The following is a 12008-nucleotide window of genomic DNA, read 5'->3' as shown; positions in this document are numbered from 1 at the left end:
AAAAAAACTTTTAACCTTATAATTCTAACCCCAGTCTGACACCATTTAAAAAATAATAACAAATAATATCCAATAGAACTGAATAACGTTTTAAATTAGAGCCTCAGAAATGGTCACACATCTGGTTTAATATCGCTTTCCAGAATAATATTTGATGGAAATATTTCAACAGCAGGTGAATATTCATGAGGAGCTGATTGTGATCTCATCTGCATGTAGGCTCAGACACGCCCACTGATGCCTGTAGCCCCGCCCCCAGCTGCTGCCACCCAGTGGTCAGACAGAGTCAGCGCAGCTCAATCTGAAGATGATGATGATGGTAACATCCACACAATAAAGGAGCACAGGAGGGGTTTCTTTTGAAACTTTATTTAGGTAAGGGGCAAAATGCAAATTCAAAATAACTATCAGGAGTACAATGTTTGGAAAAGCAGAGTAAAAGCCAACTGGAGATTCAAAAAAATCATTGTACATTTCTTGATATTGCTATACATATTTAAATATTTACCGTGCTTCAATAAACACAAAAAAGTCAATTAAAAGTACCGAATAATCCACTGACCACGTAAAAATGCATAGAACGTACAGAACAATGAATACGATTCAAACAAATAATATCAAAAGCTTAATACAGTACACGTGTTGAAAACATGTCAAATTCGACCGGCGCACGGCATCATGGGTAACCGGTGATCTGAGACTGCAGGCCTGTGGATGGTTCAGTAGAGTTCATTCAGATCAAACACCTGATTTCAATGATTGTCTCTGCTAATGCATCATGGGACGAGTGTTATTCTAACGCTGTGGCGAGGTTATGAGTGTAACGTTCTTCTCGTAACATTATTAGAATCTTTCTTCAGTTATGCTCTTTTTAAACATTATTTATACCTCGTTCAAGGAACGCTCCTCTTAAAGGTTACTGTTTCAGAGAACATTAAAACGTAACGTTCCTGTAATAATAAAGAAATAATATTTTTATAATTAGAACATCAGCAAAATGCTCTTATAATATATATTTGTGTGTGTTAGGGATGTAACGATACGATAATATCGCGATATGAAGTCCACGATACGGTATTTATTGTAATATTTATTTACTGTCAGTGATTGAAGCTGCACTTGAAGCTTTTATCTTGAAGGAAACTCCAGCTTCAGTGAAAACAGGTTTACAAAAAACTACAAATCTAGTGAAACGCTGTGAAAATAAAGCAGAACTGGTGTCTTGTGTTCTCGAACGAGCGCTAAACTCACAGAACGTCAAAGAAAGGAGTCGACTGCATTCCTTCAGTGTGAACGAAGCGGTTCTGAGACGCAGGAAAACACCGGATCACCAGCTGATCGTCTGAACCAAGTGTGTGCTTCACTCTCAAAACACGCAGCAAAAACAGACTTGATGAAGCGCATCGAGCTTTCGGTTTGAGTTCGTTTGACAGACGCTGTGCCAAAGCATAATGACACCAAACACTACTTTAAACACCTTCTATGTCAGAATAAGAAGTTTAAATATATCTGAAATCCTATAATTGACCACGATTATATCCAGACCGTTCTGCTGTCGTGATATTGATCATATCGGTACATCCCTAGAATGTATATATATGTACTTTTTAATTTTATATTTCCAGTTTCTATTTAATTTTAGTATTTTTAGCTTAATTTTAGCAATTTTGTTTTTGTGTTCTTTGTTATTTTAATATATTACTATTTAGATTTAATTTGTTTAGACTTATTTATTTCCACTTAATAATAATAGTGTTTTTCTATGGAAGCCCGTTTCTGCCACTAAAAAAAAAATGAAAAAAGGTAATTGTGAGTTTATATCTTGCAATTCTGACTTTCTTTTTTTCTCACAGTTGTGAGATAAAAAGTCACAATTACCTTATTTTATTTAGTGGTGGAAACAGGCTTTTTTTTTTCAATAATTTGCCAAGAAAACATGTATCATTTTAATTTAGTTTAAGCTTTGTTATGTAATATTTCTATTTTGTTCCAGTTTTTTTCATTTAATTTGAGTTTGAGTTATATTAGATTCATTGAGTTAAATAAGAGTTTATTATTTAATATGTTTTTTGACACAGATGGTGATTCAGGAGATCAGGAGAACATGAATGGGAACAGAGTAAGTGGAACAAACCCTCGGGGCTGATGATCAGTGATCTGCGGTGAGGTACACACACACACACACACACACACACTTCAGCTCTCCCAGTCGGCGCAGGCTGGCGTCTCGTCCTCGGACTCGGACTCGGGCGAAGCCTCTTTGATGCGGCGCAGGGCCTCGTGGATGCTGCGGGTCAGCGGGTCAGACTCCATCGCTCCCCTGCAGCTGTGCTCCTGTCTGCGCACCTTACGCAGCTGCACTCCCTTACGGATCTGAGCCAGGATGTTGTTGTCGTCGTCCTCATCCGGATCGGGCGCCAGAACACGCAGCTCGGCCTTCCGCAGGTGGAAGCTCCCGCGCTTCAGACTGGCCAGAACCTCGTCCATCGGCGAGCTCGCTGAGGACACAACACAGCGTCACTGCAAACACTGACCGCAGCGGTGCTGGAATTAATCAATATGAGTGTGTTCTGTACATATTTATCATTTATATATAAAGAGACAAACATACAGCATATATTTTGAAAATATTTACATGTATATATTTATATTCATATGATTCATATATATATATATATAAACAAAGATTTTCTTTCATATATATATATATATATATATATATATATGCATGAGTGTGTATTTATATCTACATAATATACACAGTATACACACATACATAAACTTTTATTTGGATGTGATTCATTGTTACAGCACTGCTTGTAATCTGATCAGTAACTGAAGTGCTAGTAATGCGTTGGTTAAATCCACAGCTCTGTATGGAGACCGGTCTTGTGTGGGAGCTGTGTTTAACCCTGTGTGTGCGTCTCACCTCTGCTCCACTGGCTGGACTCGAGCGAGGCCGTCTTCCTCAGCTTCTTCCTGGCGTTGAGCAGCTGGCTGCTGTCGAAGAAGCGCGCGGTGAAGGGGCCGAGGGGAGAGCGAACGGGGCTGGCGTCCGCGGGCGTCTCCTCCAGAGAGGGAGGAGGAGGAGGAGGAGGAGGAGGAGGAAGAGGAGGAGAGATGGGCGAGGTGGACGAGTCCAGCAGCAGCAGCTCTCTGACCGGAGGAAGTGATGCGTGCGCGTCAGGGGGCGGGGCTTCGGCCACGGCTCCGCCCATCGGAGGCAGGGACAGGAAGCTCTCGGGCCGGCGCAGCTCTGGCACTCCAGCCGAATGTTCCAGCGCAGCCGGAGCCGGAGCCGGAGCCGGAGCCGGAGCGTCGTCCGTCTGCACGCTGGCCGTCTGCGTCTGCGTCTGCGTCTGCTCTGGCCTCGCGCCTGCCCTCTTCCTGGAGTACGCCACACGCAGACGAGTGGACTTCAGAGTCACCTGACCGGGGTAGCGCTGCGGAGACCAATCAGCACACAGCCAGTCAAAGCTCAGGATTTTAATGTGCTGGAGATGTGCTTGAATCAAACAATAAGCAGTAGCAGTATTATCTTAGTATTACTACTTGCTACTTTTACTTTTATACTAACTATTAATATTTTGAACTAGCTTGTTTATAGTTTCACTTTAGTCATTGTTATGTGCCCTTGTCATTTTTATCAGTTTTTGTTTTTTTTCTCTCTCTATTTGAGATTTCAGATGCAAAAGCCTCTGAGTGCCGTGAAATGACTGAACCTACACACAGAAGCCTGATAAAGATGCTCAATTTAGAAGAAAATTTCAGGCGGCACTTAGAGGCTTTTGCATCTGAATTCTTCATTTAGATATTTTTATTTTAGTAATTTCAATATTTTACTAAGCTTGGTAATTTAACTTAAATAAAAGTTAGCAATGTTGTCTTGCCAACCAAAATTAAAATAATAAGATTTATTTCAAGTAACAAAAACTATTTCAAGTGTTTTTTTTCTTTTTCAATTTATTTGCAGCTTTTATTAGCTATTTTTTTTAATATATTTTCTATTTAGATTTATTTATCTTTTAGTTCAGTTTTTCAGTTACTTCAATTTTGTTTAGTTGCCAAGGCAACATTTCTTATTTTTGTTTAGGTTTTCCATCTAATATTTTTGTTTTTCAAGTTTTTCATCTAATATTTATAATCAATTCTATTTTAGCTTCATTTAAATTTTTCATTTCAATTTTGAGTTTTTATATTTTTATTTTGCTTCATTTTCATTAATTGTAGTTATTTTCTTTAGTCATTATTCCTTATTTTAGTAATTTTAATACTTCAACAATTTTATTTTACTTAGTGGCCAAGGCAACATTTCTAAAGTTTTTTCTAATATTATTTAAATTTTATTTCAGTTTAATTTCGCTTAACAAAAACAATTTTTGAAAGCATAAGTTTGGTTTGAAGGCAAGCAGTTTAATATTTAATATTAATATTTAATTTCAGCTTTATTTCAACAAAAGAAAATGATTCTGAATAGTTGTAGAAGAGACTGTATTCACAGCAAGCAGAGGCAGACGTGACTGAGTGAATCAGACGGATGTGGTTCAGTCCAGGAGTTTCTGTATGATCGTGATGCTGTGATGTGAGTGTTTCTGGTGTGTAAGACTGTGTTTTCTGAGTTTGTGTCTGACCTGTCTGAAGCTGCGCAGTCGGTCCAGTGTCCTCTGTCTCTCCTGACTGACTCTGGACAGCCGCTGCTCCTCTTCCTCCTCTTCATCCTGCAGACACAGGTGATTCATGTGAGATCAACATGTGATTCATCATCAGCATTACACTGCTGTTTAGACTCGCACCTGCAGCAAAGCTTGCTGGGAAACGCCGTCCGGACCGCCCTGCCGCTTCTGTGTGTGGTTGATGATGCAGATTTCCTGAGAACGAGATATCGGCCAAACAGAAAAATTAAATAGCACAAGTGGAGCACAAATAGAAAAAAAAAAATTATTAGCTGATGCTGATCATTTAAAAAATTGCAGAGTATCACCCAAACACAGAAGATGATTATTAGAAAAAGCCAAATATTGGCCAAACAGAAATTGTTAGATCATGCCGATAGATTAATGTAATCAAAAATCTCTGTTTACATGGTAGATTCTTAATCAGAGTATTGTCTTGATCGGAATATTGTTGTCCACTCAAACATACTCAATCATTCTTATACTCTGATCAAATTTTTCCATCTCTGGTACCTTCTTGTGTTTGAGGTAGGCTTTCTTGGCGGTGATGCGTCCTCTGCGGGCCTCCAGCTGTCTGGTCCTCTGCTGGAGTTTGGCCACGTCGTCTCTGTGGGGGGTCAGAGGGGTCCAGGGGTCGTCGGTGGACTTCATGGCGTCAGGACTCTCGTAGGTGTCGTAGTAAACCACCTCCTCCTGCCTCTCTGCAAACACACACACACAACGTCACGGCTTACACACATTCTGATTGTTTCTGATGGCTTCGGACACTTAATATCCAGTGACATCATCAACTTGATTGCACAGATTCCATTTAAACTGAGCTGGACGATGACATCACTGAATCAATGATGAACTGCCTTTAACTGAAAATTAAGTGTTTACTGTTTTGCATTAATACACACTACTTTTCCTATTTAACCTAAGCCTTTGCAAAAATCAAGAATTATCATTCTTTTTCAAAAATAAACAATTAAAATAATCAATAATTATGTTCATAATTATATTTTGAAAAAATTGTCAGGAAAAAGAAAATTGTGTTTGGTGTGATAATGTGTGTACTGAATTTACTATTATGCATTAAAAAAAACCTTATACAACAGTTACAGGAATACTGAGATGAAAGACGAATAAATACAACCATCAATGTATTTGAAAAATGTAATTTTTTTGTTTTATATATGTTTTTGTTTTATTTATATATATATATATATATATATATATATATATAAAATCTAATTTTTATATCAGTGCTGGCAGTATTAAAACATCAATCTTGTAACTTATTTGTTACATTTGAACTTTTATTTTAGTGCAGCAACTGCAATTGGATTTATATGTAAACCTAAGCTCACTGTTATCCCAGCGGTCACTATTGTCACCATCAACATGTTTCTCATTCTATGACCACACTCAACAAAACTCTATATACGTTAATTCATATATTAATACTAGACACCCTAAAGATAATGTGTACCAAAAATCCATGTCATATCCTTATGTTAACACACTTTACTAGGCTTTGTTTTGGATGCAGTCAGCATTTACTCAAGGCGCAAAGAGGAAATAAACTTCTCTGGTCATGTGACGATTTGCACTAAACATGTGATTCTGCACATATTTCATTGAAAACCTTTTTTACGGTCACTATTGTGACCGGTGGGATTTTGATACTGTAAAGCTGCTTGGACACAATCTGTACTGTTAAAAGCGCTGTATAAACACAGGTGACTTGACTTGAGTCCGGAGTGCAGACGCTCACCGCTCATCTGTCTGCGCAGACTCTGCAGCTGTGCCGTCTGCAGCAGCTCCTCGTACTTCAGGATCTCGAACTTGATCTCGTAGAGCTGCAGCTGGAGCTCGTAGTACATGGCCTCCAGCTGGTCCAGACGCACCACAGCCTCCTCGCCCCCCTGCAGACCCTGCATCTGCAGACACATACACACAGACCGCAGGTGACACACACACACACACTTTATGTGAGTGTATGTATATATATATATGTATGTGTGTATATCTGTGTGTGCGGGGTGTGTGTGTATGAACCTCTTCTCTCAGTCCGTGTTTCCTCTGTTCCAGGCAGATCTCTTTGGCACGCATCAGCTGCAGTGTTTCTTTAGAAACGTCATACTGGAGTTTCTCCATGCGCTCCACTGCTGCCCCCCACGCAGCTTTCCCAAACTTCCTCTGGTCGGTGCGCATGCGCTCGTACAACAATAGGACAGGAGAGTAAAGTAGAGTAGAGTAGAGTAGAGGACAGAAGAGGAGAGTAGAATAGAGGACAGTAGAGTAGAGCAGAGTAGAGTAGAGGACAGTAGAGGAGAGCAGAGTAGAGTAGAGGACAGTAGAGGAGAGTAGAGTAGAGTAGAGGTCAGGACAGGAGAGGAGAGTAGAGGACAGTAAAAGAAAGTAAAATAAAATAAAAGAGAGTAGAGGAGAGTAGAGTAGAGGACAGGAGAGTAGAGTAGAGGACAGTATAGTAAAGTAGAGTAGAGGACAGTAGAGGAGAGCAGAGTAGAGTAGAGGACAGTAGAGGAGAGTAGAGTAGAGGACAGGAGAGTAAAGTAGAGTAGAGTAGAGTAGAGTAGAGGACAGGAGAGTAAAGTAGAGTAGAGTAGAGGACAGTAGAGTAGAGTAGAGTAGAGGACAGTAGAGTATAGTAGAGTAGAGGACAGTAGAGGAGAGTAGAGTAGAGGACAGTAGAGGAAAGTAGAGTTGAGTAGAGGAGAGTAGAGTAGAATTGGGGACAGTAGAGTAGAGTAGAGTAGAGTAGAGGACAGCAGAGTAGAGTAGAGGACAGGAGAGTAGAGTAGAGGACAGTAGAGGAGAGTAGAGTAGAGGACAGTAGAGTAGAGGACAGGAGAGTAAAGTAGAGTAGAGTAGAGTAGAGTAGAGGACAGGAGAGTAAAGTAGAGTAGAGTAGAGGACAGTAGAGTAGAGTAGATTACAGTAGAGGACAGTAGAGGAGAGTAGAGTACAGTAGAGTAGAGTAGAATAGAGGACAGTAGAGTAGAGTAGATTAGAGGACAGTAGAGGAGAGTAGAGGAGAGTAGAGTAGAGGACAGGAGAGTAGAGTAGATTAGAGTAGAGGACAGTAGAGAAAAGTAGAGTAGAGGACAGGAGAGTAGAGTAGAGGACAGGAGAGTAGAGTAGATTAGAGTAGAGGACAGTAGAGAAAAGTAGAGTAGAGGAAAGTAGAGTTGAGTAGAGGACAGTAGAGTAGAGTAGAGTAGAGGACAGTAGATTAGAGGACAGTAGATTAGAGTAGAGGACAGGAGAGTAGAGTAGAGTAGAGCAGAGTAGAGGACAGTAGAGGACAGGAGAGTAGAGTAGAGTAGAGTAGAGTAGAGTAGAGTAGAGGACAGTAGATTAGAGGACAGTAGATTAGAGTAGAGGACAGGAGAGGAGAGTAGAGTAGAGTAGAGGACAGGAGAGTAGAGTAGAGGACAGGAGAGGAGAGTAGAGTAGAGGACAGTAGAGGACAGTAGAGGAGAGGAGAGTAGAGTAGAGTAGAGTAGAGTACAGTAGAGGAGAGGAGAGTAGAGTAGAGTAAAGTAGAGAAAGTGTAAATCAGCATTTGACTCCAAGATCCTCACAGTATCTCTGACACTTCAAGAATGACAAGTTCATGTTCAGACTTTTTTTTATTTTAACTGAATTTAGGAGTGTCATTATTGTAAAATTATTAAATATAAAAATGATAAATTATTAAATTGCATAAATACATGCTAGGGTTGCATGATACATAGTTTCAGCAAAGCAATCATGATGTGCTCATGTGCAATGATCACAACATATACATATTTTTGTTTGATTCAAAAGGAAAAAAAAGTATGGTTCTATATTTGCCTGGTATTAAGTAATTTATTCTGATTTAAGGGTTCTTAAAAAACTATTAAGAAAGCAGTCTTCTTTGCTTCAGGACGTTGTTCCTCTGGATTGAGTCTGTCTCAGTTTGGCGTCTCACCTTTCTGAGCGCGGGCCGTGGTCTCGAAGTATTTAACGGTCAGGTCCTGTATGGACAGCACAGCAGTGTGAGCCTTCCTCTGCCAGTCCTCATCCTCCCTGCGCAGAGACTCCACCCGCCGCGGACCCAGACGCTCCGTCTCCAGAGAGATCTGACACACACACACACACACACAGTCCTGAGAGAGTCATCTGACGTCATGCTTTAATTATCCTGATCTCACCGCCGCCCAGCACATATTAACATGATCTGATGATGTCACATGAACACTGATGTTCAGAAAACAAACTGAAGTTCAAACACATGAAGCATTTCAAATGTTAGTTCACTCATAAATGATTGTTCAGTCATCATTTCCTCGCCCTCATGTCCTTATAAACCTGTTTCTGTCATCTAAGAGTCACATGAGGAGTCGTTAAATCTCTGTTTGGACTCAAACTTCAAACACAATGCTTTATTCTCAGGATCTTCTGAGGCTGTATGATGCTTTATGAAAACCAGATATTTTCAATAAAGCATTCTGAAGATTCGTTCACAAATCTGACTGATCTGGATCTTCAGTTCAACTCACTGAATCAGAACAATATCTGATGCTCCAACACTCCTAGCTTTTTAAACCAATTAATTTTTATCTGTGATTTACTGGAACAGGACTTTAAAATATATTTATTCCCAAAATGACAAAATATATAAAATATTTTAAAAACTAGAAAAATATTTATAATAAAAAATTTATAATAAAAATTTTCACGTTGCTTTTAGCTTTAATCACACTTTCAGTCAAAAATGTGAAATAATTATGATTTTTTTAGTGTTTCTGAAAGAAAAAAAAGGTTTCTTCTGCTCCCTGAGGCTACATTTATTTGATCAAAAATACATTATAAACAGTGAAATATTATTATGGTTTAAAATATCTGTTTTCTGTGTGAATCTCTGTTAAAGTGTAATGTATTTCTGTGATGTGCAGCTGTATTTTCAGCATCATTACTCCAGTCTTCAGTGTCACATGATCTTCAGAAATCATTTGTATATGATGATCTGCTGCTCAAGAAACATTTCTGATTATTATCAATGTTGAACACAGTTGTGCTGCACAATATTTTTGTGGAAACTGTGATACATTATATTTTTCAGGATTCACAGATGAACAGAAAGTTCAAAAGAACAGCATTTATTTGAAATAGAAATCTTTTGTCTTTACTGTTGCTTTAGATCAATTTAATGCATCCTTGCTGAATTAAAATATTGAATTCTTTGATTGTAAAACCAGTGTTTAATCTAAACTCTGCTTGTTTGGTCTTGTTTTCAGTGATTGGCTCGTGCCGCTGATCTACGAGACTCTTCTGACCACCAGCAGGACGTCTGGACTCGCGTGCGTGTTCATGTATGGAAATGCGATACCCACACTGCACCTCTGATCACATGACACTCAACCTGGGCATCCCATAATGCCTCAGTCACTCATTCATCTCATGCATTCATTCATGTGGCGCTCGCTGCCCATATGTTCATTTGTGTGTGTGTGTGTGTGTGTGTGTGTGTGTGAGAGAGAGAAAGAGTGTGTGTGTGTGTGCGTGTGTGCATGTGTATGCATTTATGTGTTATTTGTGTATAAGTGTATGAGTGTGAGTGAGAGAGTGTGTGTTTTAATTTTTTATAATGACATATTCATTCAATATATACAATATAAGACCCTCAAAACACAAACACACCAAAATCTAACAATATTCTAAAATAAAACTCTTAACAATATTATATGTGTTTGTGTATATGAGTGTGTTTGCTAAACAATATTTCTTCTTATCTTATGTGTTTCTTTGTATTTATTGTTTGTTGTACTGCCGCTAAGCTAACTGAGACTTGTGAGTGTGTTTGTCCTCATTGTGATGTGTAGGTATGTGATTGTTTTTACTATAAAAATCCCTTAATTCACAGAAAACATGCAAATGTGAGCAGACAGTATTTCTATAAAAATCCCTTAATTCACAGAAAACATGCAAATGTGAGCAGACAGTATTTGCCTGTGTTTTTGTGTGAATGATGAGGGGCTTCATAGTGTCACACACCCACACACACACACACACACACACACACACACACACACACACACACACACACACACAGAAACCTGAACTGTCAGTTTGTGAGGTGAACTGTAGAAACAGAGTGAGAGGGTCATTTGCATACAGGTGTTTTGTGTGTGTGTGTGTGTGTGTGTGTGTGTGTGTGTGTGTGTGTTTGTAAACTCTCAATGAAGTGCTGAGTCATGACACTGGTTTAGTCTCTCACACACACACACACACACACACACACACGATTCTCTCTTACTCCACTCTTAATGTGATTAGAGCAGGGGCTCAGCAGCGGTTGCTATGGCAGCAGGAGGATGTGTGTGTGTGTGTGTGTGTACCTTGATCTGCTGTCTGCGCAGCATGGCCAGCTCGCGCATGTCTCTGAAGGGCTGCAGCAGGTAGTGGTAGAGCTCAGTCGTGGCCTCCACCAGATCTCCATACGCCTCGTCCTGCTCCGCGTACAGCTGCAGCAGCTCCACCATCCGCTCCACGCCGCGCTGCTTCTCCAGCAGCTGCACACACACACACACACACGTGTCACACACGAATGATCCACACAAGCTCCAGCTCCACAAACTCATCATGAGCAGCGCTGATCAACTAAAAAGAAGCTTGAAGGGCTTCAGGGGGCTGTTCCATAAAACAAGCTTTCCAGATAAGCCAGGCTTATTACAGTTAGTCTGACTTCTTGTCTTTGATTTGGCTCCTCTGACACTGACCAGCAGGAACGCACTGAAACAGTAGGGAACTCTTCTAAAAATGTAGCGGTGGCTGGGACAGATTTTAAGTATCAGTTCTTCTTACAAAGATGCAATCTAATCCTGTTTACATGAAATAAGCTGCTCCCGAGCAGGTTTAAGCTTAAGGATCTGTTGCTATGACAGCAACTCTGGGATGAGCTTCAAAGAACCAACCAATCCAAGATCAGCCAAATCTTCAACAATCAAGTCCAGCTGAGTCAGCGGCGTGCGGAGAACAGGTGCGCAGGTGCAGTGAGGGATTTCAGAGAAACTGTTGAGATTTGAAATCACCAAAACAAACACAGCCCTACCTCCGAGAATACTGCTCAACACTAATTACAGACTGAACGCACTGCACAGATAACATTATTGTTCTTAAAAACTAATTTCATCATTATAATTTTAATATAACTGACTTTGGCCAAATTGTTTATTGTTTAAAACTATTATAAAATATTTCTGTTAACCAAAATAAAGCTTAAATAAAGTATTAATATTACATAAAAACAAACTAAATGAAAATTTGACATTTTGCCTTGGCAACTGAAACAGGTTTAAG

At 39.7% G+C, this 12008-nt stretch overlaps 1 protein-coding gene across 1 annotated transcript in view; it reads right to left on the bottom strand.

The window, feature by feature from the left end:
• Nucleotides 1-2033: 2033 nt before the first annotated feature.
• The window catches only part of LOC109108518 (junction-mediating and -regulatory protein-like), a 15885-nt gene continuing 5910 nt past the window's right edge, over nucleotides 2034-12008 (bottom strand). The window contains exons 2-10 of the mRNA XM_042748023.1: nucleotides 11048-11221; nucleotides 8638-8788; nucleotides 6717-6886; nucleotides 6433-6598; nucleotides 5187-5374; nucleotides 4794-4868; nucleotides 4632-4718; nucleotides 2930-3443; nucleotides 2034-2498 (exon numbers count right to left, since the gene is read on the bottom strand). Of these exons, the coding sequence (XP_042603957.1) occupies nucleotides 2197-2498; nucleotides 2930-3443; nucleotides 4632-4718; nucleotides 4794-4868; nucleotides 5187-5374; nucleotides 6433-6598; nucleotides 6717-6886; nucleotides 8638-8788; nucleotides 11048-11221 (1827 nt within the window). The 3' untranslated portion in view covers nucleotides 2034-2196. The remainder of the gene's footprint in view (nucleotides 2499-2929; nucleotides 3444-4631; nucleotides 4719-4793; nucleotides 4869-5186; nucleotides 5375-6432; nucleotides 6599-6716; nucleotides 6887-8637; nucleotides 8789-11047; nucleotides 11222-12008) is intronic.

Source organism: Cyprinus carpio, chromosome B21 (genome assembly GCF_018340385.1).
Source record: "Cyprinus carpio isolate SPL01 chromosome B21, ASM1834038v1, whole genome shotgun sequence".
Classification (NCBI taxonomy): Eukaryota; Metazoa; Chordata; class Actinopteri; order Cypriniformes; family Cyprinidae; genus Cyprinus; species Cyprinus carpio.
The sequence above is the reverse complement of the archived record's forward strand: the minus strand, read 5'-3'. Positions and strand labels throughout refer to the sequence as shown.